The 27,266-nt window shown below is 43.4% G+C and overlaps 1 protein-coding gene across 2 annotated transcripts; it reads left to right on the forward strand.

Moving 5' to 3' along the window:
* The first annotated feature begins 222 nt into the window (after positions 1-222).
* On the forward strand, positions 223-27,266 carry LOC131720911 (LIM domain and actin-binding protein 1-like). Of its 2 annotated transcripts, XM_059013355.1 has the most exons (6): positions 223-500; positions 8,887-9,034; positions 12,791-12,935; positions 14,653-14,698; positions 19,830-20,207; positions 27,060-27,264. In XM_059013355.1, the coding sequence occupies exons 3-6, from the start codon at positions 12,820-12,822 to the stop codon at positions 27,198-27,200; spliced, it is 681 nt and encodes a 226-aa protein (XP_058869338.1). In that variant the 5' UTR covers positions 223-500; positions 8,887-9,034; positions 12,791-12,819; the 3' UTR covers positions 27,201-27,264. The 2 variants fall into 2 exon arrangements, with proteins under 2 accessions (XP_058869338.1, XP_058869339.1); XM_059013356.1 differs by lacking the exon at positions 8,887-9,034 and having other exon boundaries at positions 27,060-27,266.

Consider the following 27,266-nt stretch of genomic DNA (forward strand, 5'->3'; position numbering starts at 1 on the left):
TAATATTTGCATAGATAATATCATATTAAATTGTGCTACAGACACAATAAACTATATATACGTATATTTCAAATCGAAAGCAGGGTAGGTAGAATGCTTCCATCTTTAGACGCTGTTTCCATGGCAGGCGCTGTTTTGTCCGAGGACCCCGAGCAGTACTGGCAGAAGCCTATACCGCCCGGTGTGCAGAATTAATTTCGGGTATTAATAAATGATCAGTCTCGTAAACCATACCCCCCGGGGATCCCGACGAGTTGATTCGCCGGTGGCGCTGTCACTAAAGCTGCGCTCAGCTGCGTCACGCTGGCATTGGAACGCCCCGCCCCTTGGCCAAATTGAAGCATCGGGCTGACCGATAAAACTGGGACGTTTTAACCATGAGAAGCAACGCTGTAAGCTGTTAAGCGGGGTTTTTTTTTAAAAAAAAAATTGGGAATCAGACACACACTGCAACGTTTACACTTCTTGCTGGTTTGGAACTAGCAACGATCGCTGTGCAGGTAAGTTTAAATAGCATTCATTAAAAAAAGCGTGCACGCGTTTTAATTTGAATACATATCATCTGCTAGTAGTGCGTTTTTATTAAACCCAGTATTGCTGGCATTCTTAGGAGAACTACAATTGCTTGCTGCGGTTCCCAATCATTTTCCCTAGACTTGTTTAAACTTGAAAACGATCTAGGTGGGTTCTGTTTGCTGCTGCAGAAATTCGATTTGATGCAGAGTGGAAGTCTTCATCGCAACAGGTGTGCAAAACGACTTGATTATTTTATCTGTTCAGCATTTTGAATAGCCAGTGGCGTATGTTGAATTCGGCAGTGTGATGAATTATTATTATAGACCGATGCAGTTTTGTGTCTTTTTTGCTATAAAGTAAGAGCCCAGAATTTAGGAGCAGGTGGGGTGGGCTCATGATTGAGCGACGGTACAGTGGGACGATTCATTCCGACATTTATATGTCTTCGTTTCTATCTGGTCAACTTCTTAGCTTGAAATTGAAGTGACCTCATGCACTTAAAGATTTAAAAAATGTAATCAAGTCTTTCAATAAATTAAAGTGACATATGAACCATATTGTACGTGTGAATTATTATATTTGACAATTGGACTAATTTATGCAGTTGGCTCCAGTCTTTAAGAAGTCAGCCATAAGGCATTCACTAGTCTGCTTCAGGTTTAAAATGAAGAAGCTAATGTTTAAATGCTTATGGACTTGAACAGAAGTTTGTTGATCTACTGGGTTGAATGACTACCTGGTTGGAAGAAAAACCTGCAGTGGCATTAGCTGGAATGGTCCTAGCCTTGGCCATAAATATTACATTACACAGTATAGTGTATACACTACAAGCTAACACAGGTGCAGTGGCAATCTTGGTACAGTAGTTCCATTCCTGGTCTTTCTTCCAACCCTATGTCATTGATTGTTAAATTGAACCACACAAGTCTATGGACTCTCTGCCCATCTATTTGAAATCTATTTGATTTGTTCCACTTCCTAGTGGTGCAGTGTGACTAGAAACTTGCCCTAGACGGGCTGCACCCAAGTCCTGAGTTTCAGACCCTCAATTAGGCATATTAATTCAATGACCAGGAGCCAGGACGTTTTGCAATCGGACTCCTGTAGAATAATTTCTTCCTCCCCCTATAGCTGTATGAACCGCTCCTAATAACAAACCTACCGACTCGAGTGAGACTTACTCATGCTGTGTGAAGTGCGATAAATTTAGAGTAGATTTAACATCTCAATAATTAACCTAATCCAGGACTCGGAGCAAGAGAAGTGACTTCCTCCTCTTTTTGATCTTGTATTTCTTTTAATATTGGCACCCCTGACCGGTCAGTAGATGGCAACGACTCCTGATTTGAATACACAGGCTCAATCATTCTGGTGGCAGGCAGTGTACGCTAGCGTGCTGTCTTGGCAGATTCATTCTGAAATTCCCCTAAAAATCCCTGATGAAACTAATCCAGTCTGTCATCTTTGGCATCCAGTAATCTCTCCCACTCATGCAAAAAAATATGGAAATAATTCCAAACTGCAGACCAGTAAACGAATCAAACCCATCTCCCAAAGTCTAATACTTCAGTATAACACACTGGAGAAGCATACTGTCAGCGTTTGTTACTTTGATTTGAAGTCACATTTAGTATTTCCAAATGGTTTAATAGTTGTGTATTGGGCTGGGTTATGTTTTAAAGCTTTGGGTATCTTTTTAGATGCAAGACGTGCAATTTGTTTTCTCATGGGAGCTGTTCCTGGTCTAGACTGTAGCTTAGGGTTGAACTGATCGCTTCTTGTTTTAATTCAGTAGACTGTTTGAAACGGCACATGCAGTGAGCTGTCAGTGTTTAGGCTTGGGGGGGAAACGGAACCTGAATTTAATGGATTTTTATTTTGGGTGGGGGCTGTCCTTTTTAGTTAAGTAGCATGCTTATCCTAAATGGATGATCAGCATCTCTCCTGTGTTGTGGTTTGCGTACAGAAGGGTTGGTGTTTCTCTGAGAACAGCATGCTTCAGACATTGAGGAATGCTGCTGTTTGTGATCTGTGTGTCTTCTTGTTTGGAGATAACGATGGAACTTGATTTGGAAAAGCTCTGGGGGGGGGGGGGGGGGGGGACTTTTCAGAATGGATATCCAATTTCAAAACATGTTGCATGTTGGGGGAGATATTGTTTTTTTGGATAACTGTTCCAAGTCATGTAAATATTCAGATTTAAAAACTTGAATGCATGTGTTTTCAAAGCTGACCGTTTTCATTTCAGAATGGTACAGAAATTGTTTGTACTAATATGAAGGCAATGCTTTTTAATAAACCACTTCACAATGACCCCCCCCCCCCCCCCCCCCCAGTTAAATATTAGTTTTTGCTCCTGCCTGCTCCCCTTTGACACGAGAGAAAATAAAACTGACTCTGGCTGACGAGAAATCTCTGACTTACAAGAAACCGGGCGTCCTTGTTTATAGCCTGTTTCAGAAACAGAAAGTGAGTTTTCTGTTTAACAGTGGTGGGGGGAAACTCCATTCTTCCCTGGAATAACTTCTTAATATTCCCCACTAGGGAGGGGAATCCGTATCCTTTAAAGGACATCATTTCTTTCAGAGAAATGGTCTAATATCTACCTACTAGAGATGCAACAAAGTGATAAGACTGTTGATCAGCATGGCAGTTTTGTGAGTTAATCCATTCATTCATCATTTGACTTGGTGCCTTGGTTGGTGCCAGATATAGATATAGATAATTTATTAAAACGATGTTGTTGTATTTGAAGGCTTTAGTAAAGTCTACATTATTTTTGCCTTTTCTCTGTGATTGTCTATAGCACGTACATGTTTTCAGTTGAATATTTTGTCATTGTGGACTAGCAGGTTTGGGAACAATGTATAGTTCCTGTGCATTTTCTGTTCTGTTAGCAATCTGTCTTGAAGGATGGGATGCCTTTGTCCTAGTGACTGATATAAACACACACGGTGCAGGTACACATCGGTACAGCCCTGTTATTTATTTAAAACATTCCCTGCGTGCTTGGACAGATCTCTCTGGCTTTAAAGGAGGAAGTGGTGTCATCTTTGTGGAATTTTGCAAAATAAAATCATAATAAGCCCCTGGCTATATCGGAGGGTGCATTTACAGGAAGCCTGGTTTCATAACACAAGACCTGACACAAGTTCACCCAGCAGTCAGAAGGGTAGGGATCTTTATCTGTGTAAGGAACATTAGGTCAATGAAGAAGTTGATGCATAGTTCACCCCCTAGCCTCTGGATAAAAGCGTTTGCTCAGTGACTAATGAAGACCCTGGAGCAGCTGTGCAGATTGACCAATCGGATTGCACTTGTCGATTGTGATGTCACCCTCTCTGATTCGCCTGCCTGTCTCTGTTGTCAGGACTGTGACTCGCTGTCGGGACACCTGTCTCACAATGGCACAGAACTGGAGGCGGGACTGTACCTCCGCAGTGACGCATGGCGTACAGCGTGCTCTGCATGAATCAGGCTGGTGCAGTTGGGCAAGCACTGACCTGAACTTCCCCCTGAGCTTTAAACAAGCCTCTGTCTTCTAAATACTTCCTCCTACAGTAAACAACAAAAACAGGAGCCTCAATCCTGCCCTGGAGTTGAATGTGGAGCATTCATTTCTTGGTTTAAAATTCGGCATGCTGGGTTGTTCCTATTGGTTTTTGGTTGAGTCTGAAATGGTTCTGTGTCATATTTTTTTCCCTGCTTGCCTCCCTTACAAAGCTCTGGAGTAAAACATTAACCTCTATTACTTGTGATTAGTCAGGACTTTAAGCTAGGGTGTATTTTACCAAAGGATCTGTATGCAACAGCTTTGCATGTGCAGTCGAACCTGCAAACTCCACACAAATAAGGCTGGAAATTGAATAGACTAAACATTTGAAACGGCTGTGTAAACAGTTTACCATTGAAACTACCATCTTCTTTAGCAATGAAGAAGTAGACTTCATTTGGTATCAACTTGCCTTTTTGTGTATTTTCCTTCCTTAATTGGTATTCGATTTGAGACTAAAGGGTGTTCCTTAATGTGTAACTGTGAGGGGATACAGGCAGCGTTTCCCTTTTAAATCCGGTCCCAAGTCCACATATGCATCACAATAAACTCTCCCTCCCTCAAAATGTATTGTGTAACATTTGCACAAGGATTGCTTTGAGCTTGTTTCCTTCAGCCCTATAAACGGTGTACGAGTTTCCTCTGGGAGAGGTGGAGGGAGCTTGCTGTGCTATGCAGAGCTCTGCGTGCTCCATTGTGATGTAGATTGTAAACTGATGTCGCATTACCCAGTCGGGTAGCTGCTGTCCTGTGCTTTGATTTGTGCTTCCAGTGTCTTGAAACTTGTTGGTTTTAGAAACTCTTGCTAGTCCTGCATCCAGTCCTGGGGGAATTCTGAAATCTAGGACTAGTGTGAGTTTCCTAGGGATGCAGTTAAAATACCACAACTGTGGCATGTGAATGCTGGTTAAAAATTAACAGGGAGGTCTGGATCATTGGGAACGAATGAATACACTGTTCTCACCAGAGGCAAGATTTTACAACCTGTGCCAGTTTTTGATGTGCCTGTCTTTATGACTAAAATAAAACACACACTATATATAAAATGGCTAAGAGATGGAACATTAATTGCAGTAAAGATTAATTTGGTTTTAAAACTTTTACCACATGTATCGTAGTTGGCAATCTGTTCCCAACCACTCTTTTTTAAAATATTTTCCAGTTGCTCTGCTGTACTTTTTTTAAATGGTTTTAAACCCACCTGCTGCCAACCCCTGCAGACCTAGTTTGCGTCGCATCAAAGAAATAGGAATCTGTGATTGAATACGTTTTGTACAGTAAAGCCTGGTACCCTGGGTAGGAGAGCTACCAGACTTGATCACTCTTCCAGTTTGTAGTCTCTTGGGTTTTCAAAGAGAACATTTCTCTACAGTACCACCGTTCACTAGCTCCTCGTTCTGCAGTGAACATTTCACCTCCAGGCTGCGTTGATAATCAGTAGAATGATTCTCCTGGTGGACTGGGGGGGTTAATTTTAGAATTGGCCAGGAGTTTGATTTTTTTTTTGAATTTTGCTTGAATGTTTGACCGTGCTCAGATTTGCAGACCGTGCATTTTAAATACTTGTCTTTACATAAATGTTGTTCACACATAGTCGTGTACGCAAAGACCTAGTAATTCATGAAAAATTATATAGATTTTTTTTTTTTTTTTTTTTGGTTCAGGAATAGTGGCTTGAAACCTGGTTCAGGGAGACCTAGATGAGGCAACTTTGCTGTATCAAACTCCCCTGGTGTAACCTGGAACTTAGTCTCCTGAAACCAAGTTTCAAGCCTTTGTGTGGCTTTGTGGTCCCTCAGCTTTAGACTCTATTGGATCTCCCTCCCCACACACACGATATGCTTTCTTTGTTTGAATTAGTATTGCTTGCTGTGGTGGCTTGCTTCATTACTGTAACAACAAGCAGGTGAATGAGAAGGATAGTGCTGCAGACACATTTTATTAATTGATCATTCAGCAGAGGCTTTTATCCAAAGCGACTTACAGAGACTAGGGGCTGAAATATGCATCACAACTGCTGCTGCTGCAGAGTCACTTACAGCATATGTCCGCACCATTGTCAGGAGGGAAACATTCCAGAGGTGAAGGGGTTAACGTTTTGTGCAATGTATGCTTCTACCTAGAATTCAATTGGATTACCCCCCCCCCCCCCCCCCAGACAAATATTAAGTGGAAGAACACAAGGATGACACTCTGTAGAAACCGTTTCCCAGATGCTAACCTGTGTGTGTGTTTGCATTGTTTGAAATCCCTGCTTTGTGCCTGGAAGGAGAGTTCAGATTACTGAGGCTTTCTACCTGCCCAGGAAAGGAGCCTGTTCTATTTGTAGAGCTGGGGAGAGGAGGGGGAGGAGGAGGAGGAGGGGTGTGTCAATGGCAGGTCCCTGCAGTTCGGAGATACAGTTACACTATGATGTCATTGCTAGAGCCTGATTACACAGGGTTTGACTGACCTGTGTTTTAAAAGCTGTATGATGTCTCGGGGGGGGGGGGGGGAGAGAGAGAGAGGGGGAGGAGGAGGGGGAGAGAGAGAGGGGGAGGAGGAGGGAGAGAGAGAGAGAGAGAGAGAGAGAGAGAGAGAGGGAGGGGGGGTGTAATGAGATGCAGTTTGCGATACAGGTGATGGGTTACTTCTATGAAGGAGGCTGTTGAACTGGCTCAGACAGTGCTGTCTTTGTTGTTAATCAGAAACCATGCTCAAATACCAGGCAGTACTGTTTACTAAGAGCACAGATCCGATAGGCTGAGACTGCCCTTGGTTAAATACATCCTAAAACTACTGTGTGTTGCAGTGTCAGCACCGTGGGTTAAATGCACTGGGTTTGGAGTGACGAGGTGGTACGGTGCTGTCTGTCGCTGTAGTTGAGCACGGTCCAAGCCCAGATCTCTGTTTTTGCCTCTTGGCTGCTGGTTTTGCCGTATGTTTTAGATGGCTGCCGTGGGCCTGGCGCTGGGGGAGAAGGGTGTATTCTATTTCCTAGGTTTCGGTTTCCCTTTTCGACGCTTTGAGGTTCAGCAGCTGCAGTATTGAGCTCCTTGTCGGACAGCGCGCCGCCGTGCTGTTGCTGCACTAGTCCCCTGATCAGTTCATTATTCTTATGGAAGTGTGTGTATATTGCACCACATTTTATAAAACCTGACACCCAATTCAATTACATTCTACAAAGCAGAGGAATCGTTCAGTATTGGTGCGATTCCTTCCCATGATGCATCGCAAGAGGTATGCAGCGTTTGTATCGTCTTTGCAAGACCGTACCGTAGTTCATCAAATGACCATTTGATCTTTTTATGCATCGTACAAACAGCCCATCCGAACCATCACAATCTGGACTAGGGAGCTATCTGAATTTTAATTGAACCCTATTCGGCTGATTTCAGTGTGTCTGTTGTGAACGCTGAACAGTTTTTGGGTCAGTAGTAAATGCTCTTGTCTTCTAAGATCAGCTAAACTATTTGTCACGAGTCCAACACATGCAGAGAGTGCTCTGTTTTCCTCCTCTTTGAATACGCCAGGGGGTTTCGGTGACCCACACCTCTCTTTTAAGGGATGGCAGTGGGACTGTTGTGTGCTGAACAATGCGGATGCCAGCCTCGTCATTTCCCCTGTGCCTCTGCATACCCGTGTCTCCATTTGAATGGGCTGAACCAGTCTGATTTTGATCAGCTATTTTAAGAACATGCCGGCTACAGTAAGAGCATAGCAATTCGTAATAGAAACTGGGTTGAGAACATTGAACCTTTTTAACTGGACTCTTGTCTGTAGGCAGTTTTATTTTGTCTGGATATAGAGTAGTAGGTAAGTCACAGTAAATACGCTTCAATGCAAAATATAAGTGGCTGAGATTTACTATATAAATGACTGTTGTACAGGACTGATTTGCAGCTGCTGCAGATGGATACGGCAGCTGCAGTTTTAAATGCTTGTTAACATCCCCACCTCTCAATAGACTGTGCCAAAACAGTGCTCCAGAAAGCTGCCTACTAGAAAGGCCTCTTGGCAATTCATTAACTAATGCAAATTCCTAATACTGTACTCCTTTCTGTCCGAATCCTCTGACACTTTTTTTTTTGCAGCATTAACATTCCCATGCAAATCTGAGCAGATAATGCCCTTTGCAGATTATCCCTCTCCCCAGCTACCACAGTGTGAAAATAACTCTACAATTAATAGAGACTGGACTTGCAGTGCTTTCATTCAAGCTGGGTGAGGCTTCACAAAGACACACCCTGATCAGTGAAGGATTAAAGTGATCTGCAGAACAAGCTCTAGTCTAAATGGTGACGAATACTGGGAGGAGAAATGTGACGCGATGCATTTTAAAACAAGCTTGCAAGACGAAAAGTAAAGCTGTTCTCAGCTCGGTTTCAGTTAAATGCACCAAACGGGTAACAGATGGTCTATTCAGAGACGTGTATCGGTGTTGCAAATCCTGGGTTTTTGAATTTAAGGCAAGTTGCGTTTGGGTTTTATTTCAGTTCACTAATTTTGATGGTCCTTTTTTTAATATGAACTTGTGATTTGTCTCCAGTTGTTCGGTGCTGTTTGGTATTGCTCTCATGCTTCAAATGGAGCCATTTTACCTGAAATGGACAAAGACAATGGATCTGCCCTTTTCTCTTGTCTAGTTGGAATGGAGCAGGTATTTCAGGTGTGCATAAAAAAGGAGGGGCTAACAGAAGGGGGCGGGGCAGTCCCTTTCTTGAGAACCGCCCCCTGTCTCCTCTGCCCAAGGCTTTTAAAGCACACGGGAGCAGCAGATTGGGGAAACTGAGCAGTGTTATCAGCTTGACCTCACTTCCTCTCTCTCGTTTATACAGGTATATATAAAGGGAGGAGCAAGCAGCTGAAAAGGGTAACGAGAGAGAGAGCAGGCACACACACACACAGGTGCGTACTGAAGTGGAACTTACTGCAAGGACACCAGGAACCAAGAGGAGCGACCTACACACTCTCCTACAAATACAGGTACGTTTCTAACCAGGGTTTCAGGTTTTTCTGGGTTGGGAGTTTAATTTTTTTTTTAATGGAAGCAAGGCTTGCTTGCTTGCTTAAAGTTAGTTCTGCATTGTACCTCCAGTTAGTTCAGCATTGGATGTAGGATTGGGATTCCTAGTGTAGATTTCTCACTGCTATTTTATTTTCTAAATGTGTGTTATTTTGCTGGCAGGGTATGTACTGTAGCCAAAGTATATATTGTAGCCAAAGTTGACTTGTGTGCAGCTTGGCTGTTGGTCTCTTTTTTTATTCAGTAATAAATGTTCTAATTATCCGTGTATATCGAATATCGTGATTGACTATTCAGTAAACTCTCGAACCAAATTGCCAAGAATCTACCTCTGACCCAACTTGTTTGGGTGGGTCACAAAATAGGGGTGTGTTTTGTTTTTTTTTGGTCATTTCGTAACCCAGCTCGGTTCATTTCTTTACTTGTTGGAAAGTGAAAGCTGTATTCAGAATATCGGTGACTCCCTTTGTGTTGGGTTGGGTTGCACCTGCTAGCCCTGTAATTGTTCTGAATGGACAGTAAAATCTTTCTATTCGTTTGAACTGCTCAATGCAGTACGCCATCCCCACAACTGATTCTATTCAATACAATAAATGACTGGTGAATTGTCAATAAGCATCTGTCTGTGAAATACATGGGGAAACACTGGTTAATTCAGTTTGGTTAAGTCAGTTTCACCATTTGATTTAATTTACTATTGGAAAGGAGAGAAACATCCAAACTTTCACAGATTAGAAACAGTTAATGCTGTGTCTATTCCAGCTGAAGAGGCTTTACTAGACAGAAAGGAAAATTAAAATGATTTCCTTAATGTAGGGCCCCTCTTAAATGAATTTACAAAAATAGATTGATATTAAAACACTCATTTATCACCATACTTCCTATTATGTAATAATTCTCATTGAAGGTCTGGGTTTGTGGGTTTAGATTTATACAGGTATGAATGTTGGGTATGTATTTTAAGAATGGGTTTGTCTTTAGAAGCTTGCATGTGTTGCTGTATTTAAAAGGGGATAGGGACTTAATGACAGTGCTTTGTAAAAGGGATTTTTCTGTATCGAGGCCCTTTTTACTAATTCAATATTTTCCAAACTGTATACTTTAGGAACGTGAAGTATTTATCGGCGGATATTTTGAGCAAATCCATTCGTTAACGCATTTTGATTTTAAAAACGAGAAAAGCTGTCCTCCCTCACCTTTTACAATAGAGTGCCAACCAATGGCAATTTTGAAAGAATATTTTCCTCTCATCTGGGGCGCTGGCATTATTGTTTTTACTGGTGATTGAAGAGGGAGCACTGTGTGTTATTGAATCCCGGAGACCTGCAGCAGTCTCAAAGCATCCCTCCCCTGTGCTAAGTTTAAAATCTGGTTGGTTTGGTCCTTTTATTTTCTAATCCCAGAGCTTCTCTTCAGAGCTCCTGTACGGAAACTTTAAGAAGGTGGCAACTGAGCTGTGATTACGACCTCTCTGCTTATCAGGTCCCCTGTTTATACAGTTACCAGACACTCCCAGCTCTATCGGCGCAGTAGTCCCAGTGATTTGATTTAAAAACAAAGACTCAAAACCCTGCCAGCCTCCTCCCACAGCAGGGGAATTCACAAAGCACACGTCCTGTGTCCGGACTACATGCATCTGTTCTGCTTGGGTGCTTTCCTGGAATGTTTGAAAGGTTTGATCATTTAAAGAACCAGGACTAGTCGGAGGAAAACAACCTTGAAGGAGAGGAGGGGTTATTCTGCAGCGCTCCCTCCTATTCGATTAAATTTGTGCGACTGTCAGATAGCAAAATACTGTAACACTAAACAGTGCAATACGACAGGAGCACTGATCAGCTGGCACGGGGGGCAAAGTCCAAGCTTTGCCATTCAAATCCATGCAAACAATCATTTCACCACCAATCATACAGCCCCTCCTGAGACACTGACGTCACACTGCATTGAAGACTGATGCTTATCTTGCGGTTTCCTTGTACAGTCTGGCTGCACCTGGTTTAATTGCCTGAAGTTTGACACTTATGAGCTCATATTTGCTATTGGGGATTGGAAGCTGTCTTTGTACAGTAGCTTCAATGTACAGTACTGAAGACTTTCCATTTTGGGTTGATTTGGCGTGCAAAAGACAATTTTTAATAGAACTTAGGACTTCAATAATAAATTTAAGTAGTAGTCAATTTTAAAGTTCTGACCTGTTCTGTGTAATAAAATGTCAGACTATCTCTTGTCTGTTTCTTATAGACCTCTACTACTCTGCAGGGTGGAGTAGAGTTCTCTTTTCTATAGAACTATTCAGATGTGTTAAGTTTACAAAATTCATTTAAATGTCTAAATACTGGGGTGCATTTCTCACTTATACCTTTTAATTATCAAATATATTAAAATATATCAAACCTTTTATTTATCCCTTTTTAAGGTGTAAGGGACACATGTCCCACATAACAAATTATGTCTCATTTTTTTTGCAACGAGGTGCACGAAATGGGGGTTTAAAATTTAGAGACCGGTTGGATCTGGTCATCCAGATTTGTCGTTTCCTCCTCGTGATACTCAAGTCACACTCCATGTATTTAAGAAGAAAACATTTGAACAGCCGCTCGGAGACTCTCGTCTCTGTTGCAGGAGGGAGTATTGAAGGTGTCATGCGGTGTGCTGTGGAGCAGGAGCTGAACCGGACCAGCGAAAGCAGTTCTGTTCACCAGCCTACCTCTGAACAGCGGCTGTGCTTCTCTGGACACAGAGAGCTGCTCTGTGGAAAGTGATTACTTAGCAGTAGTCCAGAGCAAAGGTTAGTGCCTGGGCTTGGCTCCAATGCCTTTTGAAACTGCACAGTAAACTTCTCCTTGGCGATATCTTTTGTAGCACTGCTAGGTTTCTTTTTTAAGAATTGGTCACAGATTGTGGATTTTCGCATGCTGACTGCAGTACTCCCTGTTCCTGGCTGGCTGACCACACACAGTTGCTTTTTACATTAAAATGTGCCAAAGTGCCTCAAAATGACTCGTTCTGCATACAGATTTGGGAGTTTCACTTTTAAACGCCTCCACAATTCGGTCTGGCTTGCTGCCCTAGCACAAAGCATTTAGACATACGTGCAACTGATTCGCCACTAAGTTTTTTTCAGTGTGTGCTTTTCTTTTTATATATAGCTTGTTTTTTAGTCCGTTCTGTATTGGTCACAATTCAGATGCTTTTTATATCGATGGTGGTAGTGGGGGAGCTACTGTACAGAAGATATTGGGAGGTGTTAATAGTTTAGAATGATGTCCATCTGCTTTCTTCAGTAAAGAGTTGTTGCAGTGTTGAGATTCTGACGTGTCTGTAGCCTGTGCCAGCTTGAATTGGCTTCCGTCCCCCCCGTCCCCCCCCCCCCCCAGTCTGAGCTGGGATTCTTGGTGTCTGACATCTGTGCGGCGCAACTGGAAACTGTGCGCTCACTCGCTCAGACAGAGCAGAGTATAAACCTCAAGCTCTACTGCAGCATAAGAGGTTGTCGTAAAGCAGACGTGTAGATTTTAAATGTTGGGCGCCCTGCAGAAACGACAACAACCGGAAGAAGGTCAAACACACAATGTGTACACTGAAGGCACTGGGGAGCTTCAATTCTGTATTCTGTCTTGTGGTTTTTTTGTGTGAAGCATTTTGAAGTTAATACCCACGTCCTGTGCATCTCAAACTTCCGACCCTGGATTTCAGACTTGGTTTGTTTCTCTTTTCAGGTTTTCTGAGCTCGGAGTCTCTGTGAAGAATGGAGGCGTCCCCTTTTAACCGCAGACAGTGGGCCTCCCAGTCCCTGCGCATCACGGCCAGCGAGCTCTCCCTCACCAAGGGCAAGACCAGTGCCATCGCTGAGCGCTTCTCCAAGTGAGTCCCCAGCAAGACCGGCTGAGAACGGAGAGGGGAGGGAGGGGGGGTGTAGGTGTGGGAGAATTGTTTATTTAGCAGATGCCTTTATCCAAGGCGACTTACCAGGGCGAGGGTGCACTGCAGGGGTGGAAATAAGACTCCCTCTGCATAGCAGATTGATCCATTCCTGGTGTCACTGAGCTTGGTGCCTATGCACTGTGGCTAATCAAGCTCCTAGTAAAACCTGGAATGGGTGAAACTGCTGTGCAATAGGAGTCCATTTTTTTTTTTTTTTCATTTTCCATCCCTGCCTGCACTATTAATGTCTTGGGAGATGGAAATGTATTTTCCAGTTGTGTTTCTGGCTGCGATGTTTCTCCACAGCTCCTCTTATTTCGAAGTGCAGTTTTCAAAAATCTCTGCCAGTATGGCAAGAATCTTTGGGATCGATTCACTGCTGGCTGTTTTTGCTACCAACTCCTCATGAAACATTTCGGTCTTTCTGGTTTCCTCGTTGCTTTGGAATAGTTTGACACACTGTTTTCTAATGTTGCTGGTCTGGTTATATCTACTGTGATCTCAACCACGCTCATTTTTTCCAGATGCTGTCACTTGCTTCAAAAATGGACAAAAGCAATTTTTTTTTCCCTTCTTTCTACAATATTCATTCAGTTTCATGTGTGATCTCTTTCTCTTAATGTCAGACTTTAAGAAAAGGGTTGGATGGAGGGGCTTGCATTTTGATACAGCCTTGAAATGTAAAACTTTTCCATTGATCACGAGTGTACAGATTTCTTTAACCTCTTGCCGATCGAAGACATGGCCCCAAAGTCAAGTGAGCACAGTTGCAGTTTGCAAAAACTAGACCTGCAGCAGAGTGCAGATTTATGAGAACACCCCATTGCTTCTGTTTCGATTCGTTGTTGCAGATGAAATCCAACCACTGTCGCTGAAAATTGTCAAAATGGGCACATTTTTAGTATGTTGAATTGAGGATTTGCAATTATTGGTAACTTTTAAATTTAGTAAAAAAAGAGCATGGCCCCAAATGGCAAAATGCATGAGACATTTAAGATGCCTAATTTTAAAGCACAAAGTGGTCTAACATTTTCACAAGTGTCGGTTTGTGTGCATCTATGCAGGTCAATATAAAGACACAAGTGCAGTACTGCATTGTTCCCAGTGGGTGGTGCTCTTGTCTAGTTAATATTTGTTTAGCAAGATCAGGCAGGCAATGTACAGAATTTGATTGAACTGTTTTAACTCTGTGTACTTTGAGTTGCTTCACTGTTGGCTAAAGCCTGACCAAGCCAATTGAACAGAAGCTAAATTGCTAAAGGAGTTTGCCTTGGTAGCTAGTTGCAGCAGTAGGAGGTTATAGCGCATATTAAAGCTCTGGCCACTTCGGGAGTCACAAGGGAAACTCCTCATTTCTGAAATCCGTACATATATGAATGACACAGCCTGTATGTGGCACAGTATAGACTAACAAAGCCATACTGGGACAGTTCAGGCTTTCAACTGCAATGCATTCTGGTACTTTTTTTAAAATCTGTCTTGGGTTCCTTTCACAGCAGGACCTACATCAGAATGCAGCAGATGTGAGTGGAAGGCCAGAACTGTCCTAGTGCACAGTCCTATGGTAACCCTACCTAGCAGGGGGCATGCAGTCTATATTTATTGTGCAAATACAGTAGATCCACGGAGTTGATCTGTGTCTCTCTCCTCTCTCTAGGTACCAGAAAGCTGCTGAAGAGGCGAGTACAGAGAAGAGGAGAGCTGTGAGTGTTCACTGTCCAGGGCGGGGGGTCAGGGTCAGGGTCGGAGGGGGGGGCAGCTCCAGTGTGAACCTGTCAGCAACACACACACACACACACACTGGTAAAACTGCATAGTCTGTTTCACTTGCATTTTGATGGGCTTTTGTTTCCCATCCTAATTCCTTACCACAGTAATCCTTAATATTTCATCATTTGTGTGTTGTTGTGTTTTGTGTGTGTGTGTTTTTTTTTTGTTTAAGATGGTTAAAGAAACCTGTGGTTTTTATAACAACATGAATTTAGATATTTATTTAGACTTTCTTTTTAAATAGATTGTGTACCACAGTTTTAGGGTTGCCCTTGAGGGTCGTGGCACTCCAGGTTTAATATGCTTCACTACTTCAGGGTCTGATGGAGGTTTTAATTGGTCTCCAAATCTGGCTTCATTTCAGTAAAGTTTCACTGTGCTGGCGGTCGGAGTTGTATATCTTGTTTTTGAGGTACCTTTTGGATTTGAAAGCAGGCCCACCTGAAATTCTTTTAGGACCAGTGTCCACTGTCCACACAGCAGAACTGGTACAGCTTTTGCTTGAGTCATCCAATACTGCCCTCTAGCTGCACGGATTGGAATAGGTCTCTGAGCACAAACCTGTGGGGCAAAAAGTAACTTGTGAACCCCACGGTAAACCAAGTCCTGTACAGAGAGACTGGGAGTGTTTGCACCCTAAATTTTATTTTTTTTGCGAATCTCTCCTCCCTGTTCATTTACCCAGCAGTCTTCTGTACACTTAGTTTTTATCTTTAGGGCTGTGTGGAGAGTGATGTGCAGGTGGGTAGCCAACGGGGGGAGTCCTCATTGTAGTGGGCATTCTGGGACTGTCTAGGGTGGGCAGTGAGAACTGACCCAGTCAGTCGGCAAAGGCTGCACATTCGTTTCCTGTCTGCAGGACCCCCCCCCCCCCCCCCCCCCACCATGTCTTCCTGTCCTGCTAGCTAATTCAATTGGGTGGCAGTCTGCACTAAATCCATCTTTAGCGTCTAATCCCTGGTAATTCTCTCCAGCTTTGCATAACTGTTCTAATTAGGTCTGTTTGGCCAACAAACTGCTAGATGCTAGGGGGGGGGGCTGTCAGACTGACTGGCTGGCTGGCTGGGCTTCACCATGCAGCACTACAAGGTACAGTTATTGAGAACTAGACTGTAAAGCAGAACACAGGATTTGCATGCACGGGACACGGTGTGCAATGTCTCTGTGTTGGGGTGGGTTCTTAGTGGTTATTGCTGGATCATTAAAAGACTATCCGGGATATATGTTTCTTCAATATAAATTATTTTTCAGTTTCCTCATTTTGATGTGTTAAGCAGGTAGTTTTATAACGGGCTTCACGTTTACCCTGGGCTTCTGAGGCTTATTGGAGGTTGCTTGCTATAACCTGATAGTCCTTTGCATTGTCTGTGGCTTGTATTTATAACCAGACTAACCTGTATCTATTGTTTTCAGTAGTGTTTTGTTTGTAGGTATTGGTTTCATTTAAGGTATATTCATTTTCAGTCGTGTCAGTCTGTTTTATTACAGGCTATTAAACTCTTATTGTATATAGACAGTACAGTATATTTTAAAAGCACCTAATCCTCATCTGTGTTTTTGTTCTCCTTTGCCTTACTTACCTGTATATTTTGCTGTAGTTTGTCTTGTTAGCTCTTATATATTTTATATCTGTCTCGCAAACACTGGGTTGGATTTAAAGTGACAGCAGATCTAATTTACCAAAAATTAGACTTAAACTTCGGAAAATCATTTATCCAAACATGAAAATTCATAGGTCATATTTTGTGTTTTTAGAGATACTAAACTTGGTCTTCAATCATATTTTCTGCGTCTTCAGTGACGTTGATCCACGGTTCAGATCAACAGATCTGCTTTGCCTTCGTGTTTTAGACTGTTTTCAGGGATTGCTCGCTGGCCTTGACTGCATTGGATTAACCTTCCTGTAATACTGCAGCCTGTTTGGATCTCTCCCCCTTCCCTCTGCATGTGAGAGCTTGCTTGTAATGTCGGATTAAACCATGAGAAATGCTGGGGTTGGAGATGAAAGTTGCATTTTGAGCCAGGCCAGGTTTTACATCGTGTGATATTTAACTGGCTTGGCTGTCGGGTGGGTAGCGGATCATGTTACTTCCTGTTGGTATGGGTGAGTGACCTGCTCATTCTCTAAATTTCCCCCTTTTTTGTTGCAGTGGTTTTGTCCTGACCTGTCCCTGTTCAACCACACAACTGAAACTTGAGTGTGCAACAACCAAATTTTAAACACAAAGTAATTTCACTGTGTCTGTCTGTTTTTGAGGCAGCGTGCCAGGTGCTCTCTGAGCTGGCTGGTCCCAGACTCTTTCCTCGCACTCCCTTCCTATCCTGGGATGCTGTCAAACAAATCCCTGGAAGTTCTGTGATCTTGGAGTGGTTTGATTTCGCAGAACGGCGCACGGTTCGACAGTGCGAGGTGTGGTTTTGTTTCACACCCCTTTGGGGCTTGGTGGAGCAAGGATATGATTAACTAACACATCAACATCCTGTTCAGTTATTTGACTAATTGTTTGTTTATAGGCCTGATTGCGGAGTTGGAAGGTTTCTGATATCAAGGTAATTTTTTAATCCCCTTTTTAAATAGGTGTCTTGAAACTGGCTAACATTTATGGGGTTTGCTAAAGAGACTGGTTTTATGTGTTAATAGCTGTGTGCGAACTTGCTGTTGGTTAAGCAGTATATTAGTCTTTATACAACATTTTTAGTTTCATCCTTCATTCAGTTAAACTGTTTCTGAAGATTTACAGGAGTGGACTTGGTGTAGGTTCTTGGGATTAAAGACTTTAGCTGGCTGCCTTGTATGTAACTGACCCAATTGTATTTAACCTAAACTTCTGTGCCTATTTGGATTTTGAAAAGCTTTCTTTTTTATTTGTTCTCTTAAATTTTGTCTGCAGTTCATGAATTGGATACATGATATACTTAAACTGGGGTAGACCTGCTATCCTTTGCTGATCCAGTTGTGTGTGTGTGTGTGTGTGTGTGTCATCGTAATGTGATCCGTAAACTATTGCACAGTTCAGCTTCACGAATCCCAGGAAACCTGTCATGATTCAGTATGTAGCCCTTAGTGCCTTATAAGGAAGTGATCTCAGAGCTAGGGCAGGCACTCCCTAACCTTAAAGACCTTTCTCTGCCCTGAGGCTGCAAACTCTCTAGCGCTGCGGTTCCTCAATCCTCAACATGGGGAACCACCTTTTGTGTGTGTCCAAGATGTATTTCTTCCCACGAAGCATGGAACTATGACTTGACTACACAAGCACTATTTCTGCGGGTAGATTAATAGAAAAAAAAAATAATACATAATAACATTTTGCAGTTGCTTAAAAGCCTACAGAACAATCTGAAAGTTTAGGATAGATAGTCCCAGATTTAGTTTTAATCCGGGTATGTGAAACCTTTTTTAATTGATCTGTGCCTATTCCTAATTACACTGTGCAGGGGTGTCCTGTCTCGCATTTCACTGCTTATGGCAAGAATCTCCTATAGTTTGTGGAAGGAGCGGTTTTGATTTTCCCTCTTGCTAATTTAATCTAGACTGTTGCTCTTTGTGCATGATGGGGGGTTGAAGTTACTGAACAGGTAGCGTCTCTACTGTGGTTGAGGCCACACAAACTCATGACCGCACGCCTTTTACTGGGAACGGAGATCCCATTACTGGTAACTCATCTGTATGCTCGTTTTGCCATTGGTTTTTTTCCATATACAGGGCAAGCTGATCAAATTGTAAGTCTCATGGAACTGTGCCACAATGGGTTAAGGATCACTTCCTGCTTTCCCATTTCCTGGATTTTTTTTTTTTTTCGTTCTCTTTCTGGGAGGGGGGTAAAGTTTTGAACATGTAGCGCAGCTAACAGCAAACATCTGTGAGTTCAGATCTCTGTGCACCGCTGAGAGGGAGGAGAGGAGACCGCACAGCCTTGGGGTTCCTGTTACACGACTCGCTCGCTTTTAAAAGGTTTTGTTAACTTTTTCTTCTAACCGTTTTTAGTTGTAAAACTTTTATGGATAAGTTTGTCGCCCTTGTGTGTCTTTTTTTAAATGCAATACGTTTTTGGAATTAACCTTTCACAAGCTGCTTTAAGATCTTTTGGAAAAGAATGTGCCATTTCTTTTGCCACAAGTTAGTGGAAATATAGGAATCTGTAACCCTCAGAGCTATAGTCTCACACTTTGATTTTTAAAGTGGGTTCACTATTAACTTCATTCGAATACCTTGTGGCAAAATTGCCAAGGGAAAATCCTGTCCGTTAAATAACTCCTCAAGCAACGGCAATATACAGGTATGATTTTTTTTTTTTTTGAGCCACACCCAACACTGTACAGACTGGGCTAGGCATTGCATGTGTTCATTTCATGAGATTAGTTTGCCTGTAATGGTGAAGTGATTTATAAAAGTACCTTATTTTTGGAGTACCTGTATTTAAGAGCCTGATTTTGAGAGTTGCTGTATTTGACGTATATATTTGTTTTGCTGTGTACAGGTGGGGAAAGGTGTAGAGAGCCGGGTCTTAGAATGTTTGGAATCTCTGGGGCACAGACTCCAAACATTCTGGAACCAAATCATTCTACATTTTATAATGAATAAGACGAGTGATATGCTAGGAGGCTTAATATTTCTATTTCACTTTGAATTGGATTTAGATTAGTTGGGCAAAAACAGCTAAGAAGGGTTTCAGGAGGCAGCGAATGCTGACATGAAAATGTTCCTGTCGGCTTTCAAATTTACAACTGGAAGAAAATCTTCGGGTCCCGACTAAATCCTTCAGCACACGTGTGTGTGTGTGTGTGTGTGTGTGTGTGTGTGTGCACAACTATTCTGTGGAGAGAAAAACTCTGAATTGCAGATTCTGTAGCCTAGAATTGTGGCAGGTTTTACCTGAACCGCTTATTTGAATATAGATTGCAGTATGACGAGACATTTTTGTAAGCTGTTAAACTATTACTGTTAATGGATGTTTTATTTTTAAATCTGCTTATGGAGCGGGATCTCCTTTCTGTAACCAGAGGGGTTAAATGTAACTATATGAACTGGTTTTTGGGGTAACGGCTTGGGTTTGATCTCTGCAGAACCCCGAAAACTTGACCCGCAGTTTCAGGAGAGGGAACCTCAGTGTGCTGAAGAAGCGGTGGGAGACCACGCCCTCAACGGACCCTCAACCGAACCCCGCCCCCCGCCCGAGGCTCCCCTCGACAGTCAGCCCCACCGGCGCCAAGCCTGACCCGCTGGCACAGACGGACCAGAACCGCGTTGGCAGAGTGAGGTCCCCAGGAAGTGCCCCCAGCGCTCGGTTCCAGTTCTCTGCGGAGAGAGAGGAGGGGATGGAGCGGTCGATGTCGAGGGAGGGGGAGGCGGCGCCCGCTTCTCCTGTCCGGATTGAGAAGAGCAGCGTGCAGCTCAGCAGCCTGAAGATGATGTTTGAGAAGGGAGACTCCAGCCAGGCCAAGGTAGGTGGCTGGTTACGAGTTGCCACTGTTCAAGCTTCAAACTCTTTTTCTCTTGAAGTTGGTTAGCTGATGAATGTCTTTCATTCAGCTGAGGGTGGGGGGTTCATCTCTCATGGCTGTAATCTTGAGAGCCACTCATCCAATTGTTCTTTAAGTATGGGCATTCCTTGGCACAAGTTCTCAGTTTTTTATTTTATATACCTTGTTCTTGGTATTAAACATTCCAGTTTTGGCAACAGATCTTATTTTAACATCGACCCCTATTAATATTGTGTAGTCCCATGTACTCCACGACCTAACAAATCTGCCTTGTTGAGTTCTTGCAGTCAAGGTGTTTATTCAGCCTGAGTGACTGACCACTGTCTAACCGCTGAGGGTCACATGCTGCAGACTCCACACATGCTGTGTGCTGAACTCCATCTGGGTGCTACTGCTGCAGGTCATTGATGTACACTTGCAATGAAGCAGTCTTGTGTTTAGCTGGATCGCAGAGTCACGTAAAACTACCACGTGCTGCTTTTTTCTTATAAAAATGTTGCCTTCACGTTGGATCAATGTTGTATAGTGTTTTATAAAGTAACATTCCCAATGCAGACCCGCCCTCCTAGATATCTATACTGGTGAGGAGTCTCTTTCGCCCTTTTACATTTTAACTGGGGTTCAGATAGTGGGGGATCTGCTGTCTGCAGACTAAACTTGGGACTTGAACCCAGATCCGAGTGAATGTTATTAAATCGACCAATCATCACTTGGGACTGATCAAGATTCCTGTGCGCTGATGTCATCCAGCGCATAGAACATGCAGCTCGGTTCTAAAGTCAAAGGAAATTCCTTATGCTTAACCCTTTGCTGGCCAGCATCCAATGTATTTGACATTGAGAAAATAGGCGTTAAATAGGGGGAACATATCCAGGGCAGTGAAGGGTTAATAGCAGTTCCTAGTTACAACACAAGTCGTTTTGCACAGCGTGTGCAGTCAGATCCCAAACTACGTCAGGTGAGACACCCAGCCACACAATGTATTAGCAGACGTTGACTTGCGCAGCGACACGCAGCCTAGTCTAGCACAGCACAAACCAGCATTTACATTTTTTTTTTTTTTTTTTTCTTAGAACTGGCTCATTTCCCAAAAGGATCATTAATGTCAGGAAACGAGGGAGCTCTGTTGGGGTTAGGTATGGCTCTCTGTTAAGGAGCAGTTTTTTTTAACTGTTGCCAGAAGGTTGTAATGCCCTAATAAATAATAAAAAATATATATTAAATAACTCCTCTGATTAATTTAAATCGCCTGATTGTTATCAAGTCCCGCTTGCGAGTACCTCTAAATCTTTGCTGTTTTCCTGAAGGCAATCTACAATTCAACTCTGTCCTTTTTTTAATAATAAAGTTGGCACAAAAGCTTGGTCTGATTTTGATTAGGGCAGTTGAACGGAGTGCCGTTGCCCTACAGCCTGTTTTTACGATTGCTGTGTTTATCAGCTGCGATGGGAACAGACTTGACTTGATAATAAATGTAATAAATTGCTTGCCTTTTTGTTTGTGAACTGACCAAGCGTAGCGCTTGGTTTGGAACAGAAAACTGGGCGGATGTTCCCTTTCCCCTGAAGGAACGGAAGGTGTTCAACTCAATTGCTACCTGTTTTGTTAACCGACTTGCACAACTTTTACAAACGGATTTCTATTCCTGTCTATTGTACTTCCTCCTGGGGATCAAATCTGGAACTTGATCAATTATTCCAGGCTTGTGCTGTAGTGTAGCTATTGTACAGTCGCTGTTGCTCCCCCCTCTCCTGTTAAGAAAAAGCCTGATTTGAGACATTCCATGCCTGGAGCGGTTTGGCTAACTCTGCACGGAGCAGCTCTGCTCTTTTCTTTCTTTCTTTCTTTCTGTGTATCCTCTGCCTCTCCCCCGGGTCCTCGCTCCTATTTAACAAAGCTCTTCCTGTGTCCTTGCCCTCGTCTCTCAATGGGGAGTCTGTCGTCTTTGATCAGCTGTGCACCAGCTGACAGGAAGTGGGGCACACAGGTTGCCATGTGACTCCACGACACAGACACACACAGACACACACACACAGCTAGCTCTGTCCTGATGCAGCAGATTATCTTGATTTCTTGAAATTTTGTTTTTGGTTAAGAGCCATTTGATTTTGTAGAGTCGCGCACACATGAAGTGTCTCATTGTATGTGAGCATTTAAATGTCTCCTGACGTGTACCCAGTCGTGTGGGTGGGGTAACTCTTGCTTTCTTGACACCCCTAACCCAGGAGTGTCCAGTCCAGTCCATTCCATTCCATTCCATTCCATTCCATTCCATGTTTAACGGGTAACATTCTAGAATTCCCTACTTCAGGGTCTGCATGGTGAAGAATTCCTTCCAATTAAACCATTTAGAACTGGGTTGGAAACAGACAAGGAGCAGAAGGGCCGACTTTGTCCACCCCTGCCCTAACCAAGTATTTCCTGTGTAATTAATTAATTGTACACTAAGCACCTGCCTGTACTGACCGCTCTTCCACAGTATGGATTTCAGTTTAATCTGAAGCAGAGCGATTTTTATACCGGCAAACTCTTTTTTTCTTTACTGAACAGATAATCCATGTTTTTTAAACAGCCTACCTCCTACTGTACCCGCAGTCTGGTTCCAGCGCTGCAGCGGTGTGTGTGTGTTTTTGTGGAGATGTTGAGTAATACTTTGACAGTGAGAATATTTAGTTACCTGTTGTAGCCTGTTGATGATTTTCCCTCCCCCTCAAACTGGCCCATTTTCTTAACCGTATTTGCATTCCCTTGTTTAAGTATTTTCAGTTTCCCCACATGGAAGGCGTTTTTAATTGATGAAGCTCTGCGCTTGATGCTTGAAGCAAGTCCACACTCGAAGACTGGCTTAGGCAATAGCTGCCATTTCAGATCTGTGCCAGAGATGTACTGGAGTGTGGTGTGGGTAACATATTAAATAGCCTGAAATCATCTAATGAGAGGAAACCCTACACTCTGGTTCGGGGGAGCGGATGAATCTACAGCTAGACGCACAGTTTAAAGGCGCCCTTTGGCTGCGATTTTGTTTTTCTCCTGAGATTTTAAGACCACTCCTTCAATATTAATAAGATTTAAATCCAACATCTGCCATCCCCAAACGTACCAAATCTCTTTTATAAATTGCTTTTTTTTTTTTTCTCTACTAAGATAAAAACAGCACATTAACCCATTAAGTACCAAATTAATTTATTTTACACTGTGTTCATGTAATTTGATACAACATAGCCTGTCCTCAAATGAGGACAACGGCATTAATTAATTAATTTTAATTAATTAATTACTTAAAGACTCAATAAAGTGAATCAATGCTATGGTAATATAGCTCAGTTATGAGTGATTCAGCAGTAAAACCACCTCTTAAGGTCATGCAATGAAGGTTGCTTGACTGGTCTCAATAGAAGGCGTTGCTGTATTGTATCAGCAGTTCAGCTTAATGGTAAAACAAAGTGGCACTTTTGTCTTTGGAGTTTCAGAAATCCTGATCTGCTGTTTTAGGAGGATAGTGAAAGCTGTTTTCACTCTGGGAGTGTAGTGATGAGACAAGCTCTAAATTTTAAATAAGTGTGAGGGGCAGGGTGGGTCTATTCAACCCTTTTTCACACCCCAGTGTGAACTACTTCTTATTGGTGTGAATGACCTTCTTTTTTTAAATAAAACACTATCACAATTTCAACAAGTTCCGAAGCGCTGCTACTCCTCTGAGATAAGCTCAGAGCTGTTGGCATTGAATCTGAGCAAAGAACGAGGTCAGAGGGAGCCAGCATTGATTGTGGATTCTTGTTTGGTATTCTAGCAAGGTCTGAAAGGCCACCAGCATTGCTGCGCTCAGTCCAGGCTCTCCGAAACTCCTCCTTGTGGTTTTTAGGTATATTGGTGACCTGACTGGAAGTTTGAACAATCAGACCCTAATAAGAGTTAATGCAGCTTTTAAAGGAGCGGCAGTTCTATTCAGTAACCTCAAACTTCATGGCTTCTGATCATTTTAATAATTTGTAAGAGTGTAGCATGGCTGTAACTCGATTCTCAAACTAGCACAGGGCACTGCATAGACAGTGTGGCTTTGGACAGAATATGGGGTACTTTTTATGTTGGATCACAATGTTTGGAGGAAATCCTCTTACCTTTTTTGAGCTCAAGTATAGGGCAGCAGTGTGGAGTAGTGGTCAGGGCTCTGGACTCTTGACCGGAGGGTCGTGGGTTCAATCCCAGGTGGGGGACACTGGTGCTGTACCCTTGAGCAAAGTACTTTACCTAGATTGATCCAGTAAAAACCCAACTGTATAAATGGGTAATTGTATGTGAAAATAATGTGATGTCTTGTAACAATTGTAAGTCGCCCTGGATAAGGGTGTCTGCTATGAAATAAAATAATAATAAATTAAAGCAGAGATTAAAGGAAGCTAATCCAGGAAATGGTCGCTCTCTCTCTCTCTCTCTCTCTCTCTCTCTCTCTCTCTCTCTCTCTCTCGTTTGACTGAACTTGCTGAAAACAAATCTGTTTAGCTGATGGCCAGCACAGATCTATTCAATCAAGGTGTGTGCGAGTCTGACGTTCTCATGATCTACCCAGACAGCCCTCTTTTGATGGTGCTCATCTACTGACAGCCACGAGATTGCACCTTCAACATAATGAAGGGTTTATCAGTCGGCAGTTCTGTAGATTTGGCTGTTGAACTGTTGAACAAACTAGACGGTCTTGGTTTTAAGATGAGGATCTAACTGGAAAAGGGGATTTCTGCAGATATATTTTTAGTACGAGTCATGCTGGATCTAGTTTGGAATAAGGGGAAATTTGACACCTGGTGTCTTGTAAATGGAAGGCTCTTGTGGGAAATGGTGTGTGGGTGTTTTTTCACCTCCCTCCCTCCCTGAAAGGGGGGGGGGGGGGGGGGGGAGGGGGGGGGGGAGGGGTGGTGGTGGTGTTCTCTTCCCTCCCCTGCTTCATAGGCTGCCTGGTTTGGTTTCATGTTTCTCCATCACACACCCCCCCCCCCTGCTGGGGTCATGCACACAGGTAATGGAATTAGTCTGTCTTGGTTTCCTGCTTCAAGGTCTTTATTCAGACCATCTGGCTTCAGGATTAAACTGACAAAAGAAAGGGCTGCTGAATTTTGATCCGTCTGACACCCTGCGATCACCCTTTCACAAAGGTGAGGGCTTGCTGACCCATGAGCCTCACTATACAGCACCACCACACCATCGCGTTGGAACCGACCCATTTTATAACAGGACTCAATCTTCATTTAAAGGAGAGCTTTGTATAGTTGTTTGGTTTTTTTTTTTTTGTTAGTTTTTATTATTTTCTCCCCAATTTGAAATGCCCAATTATTTTTAGGCTCAGCTCACCGCTACCACCCCTGCGCTGACTCGGGAGGGGCGAAGATGAACACACGCTGTCCTCCGAAGCGTGTGCCGTCAGCCGCCCGCTTCTTTACACTCTGCAGACTCACCGTGCAGCCGCCTCAGAACTACAGCGTCGGAGGACAACGCAGCTCTGGGCAACTTACAGGCAAGCCCACAGGCGCCCGGCCAGACTACAGGGGTCGCTGGTGCGCGGTGAGCCGAGGACACCCTGGCCGACCTAACCCTCCCTCCCCCCGGGCGACGCTCGGCCAATTGAGCGCCGCCCCCTGGGAGCTCCCGTCCACGGTCAGCTATGGAATAGCCTGGACTCGAACCGGCGACGTCCAGGCTATAGAGCGCATCCTGCACTCTAGCGAGTGCTTTTACTGGATGTGCCACTCGGGAGCCCCAGTTTGTTTAGTTTTTAACTGGCTTGTTCATAAACCTGTGGCACACTGAGGTCCTTTTTTATAACTCTGGATAATACCCCCTGTTGCGTTACAATACATCATTTTAATGGTTGCTGGAAGCCCAAATGATGGACCTGGCCGTGCACCCACACACCCTCCCACACGTTTCATTCATTACTGGAAGCAGTGATTTACTCCCTTGCTCCACATTAGCATTGCTGGGGCGAGTGTACAGTCTCTGTGATCCATCATCCTTATCTCTATCGTCCAGTTTAGTTTAATGGCTGTGACTCGTATTGGGGAATTTCATGCCTGTCTGCAGTAATGGTCTACACGGGTGACCTTCGCAGCTCTGCAGATGCAGGCCGGAGGGTTAGGCAGTGAGATCATTACATTCCTAGGAAAACGGGGGGGGGGGGGGGGTCCGGGCTGGGGCATTCTAGTGGGGCTGCTGTTCCTAGCCAAGGTTTAGACTAGGGAGGCTTTGTGAGGTCACTATATGGTGATGTCGCTTATTAACCCTTTTTTGTACGGTCTGATTCTTCAGATGGTTATTGCATACAGTAACTTAACTATTCGGCCACTATGCAATTTTAAGGTGGTTTTGATTTTTTAAAATGTATGTTCCTGCTGAACATGCCTGTGCATCCTAATAAACCATAAAAAAATGCATTTAAACAAATGCTGTAATTATCCCCATACAACTACTCATTGAAAATACAGACGCTTTGGGATGGAGAGGGGATAATAAACCCCAGGTGTGAATGTGTCCCCAATGGGTAATGCAATCAGGCTGCTGGTTGGCTTTCCAGATCCTCCCAGACACGGGGGCAGCCTATGCTAATGAGTTCCTCTGCGGGGGCTTTAAGAAGGGACTGACTCGCGCGCGCACACACACTCACTCAATCAGTCCCTTCTGGAGCTTGAAGGTTGTGCTGTCTGACTCCTCCTAGGAATCTCCCTGCTTCACTGCTGGGTTTATATTGGGAGGAAACGTTTTTAAGGAGTTTATCCCAGGACACGGTTGTACTCACTCCAGGATTTTTTTTTTTTTTCCTCGTAGGTTTCTCGGGAACCTGGCAGAATGGGGGTGAAGGGATGGATTTCTGAGAACAGTGCTTTGGAAGAGAACCACATGGACCATCGGGAGAGAGGTAGGGGTACTGGATTGGTGCAGACGCTTCAGCTCTGCTGGTGTTTGTAGGAAATTTGTATAAAGAAGGTAAAACTGTTTTAGAGTAAGAGCAGGGGTAGGTGGAGCTGGCTGGGG

This window comes from Acipenser ruthenus, chromosome 45 (assembly GCF_902713425.1).
Source record: "Acipenser ruthenus chromosome 45, fAciRut3.2 maternal haplotype, whole genome shotgun sequence".
Lineage (NCBI taxonomy): Eukaryota > Metazoa > Chordata > Actinopteri > Acipenseriformes > Acipenseridae > Acipenser > Acipenser ruthenus.

Coding starts and splice junctions, on each gene's coding strand:
- LOC131720911 (XM_059013356.1), top strand. CDS start 12,820: ATGGAGGCGTCCCCTTTTAACCGCAGACAGTGGGCCTCCCAGTCCCTG. Junction 12,936..14,652: donor ATCGCTGAGCGCTTCTCCAA/GTGAGTCCCCAG, acceptor TCCTCTCTCTAG/GTACCAGAAAGCTGCTGAAG. Junction 14,699..19,829: donor GTACAGAGAAGAGGAGAGCT/GTGAGTGTTCAC, acceptor TGATCTCTGCAG/AACCCCGAAAACTTGACCCG.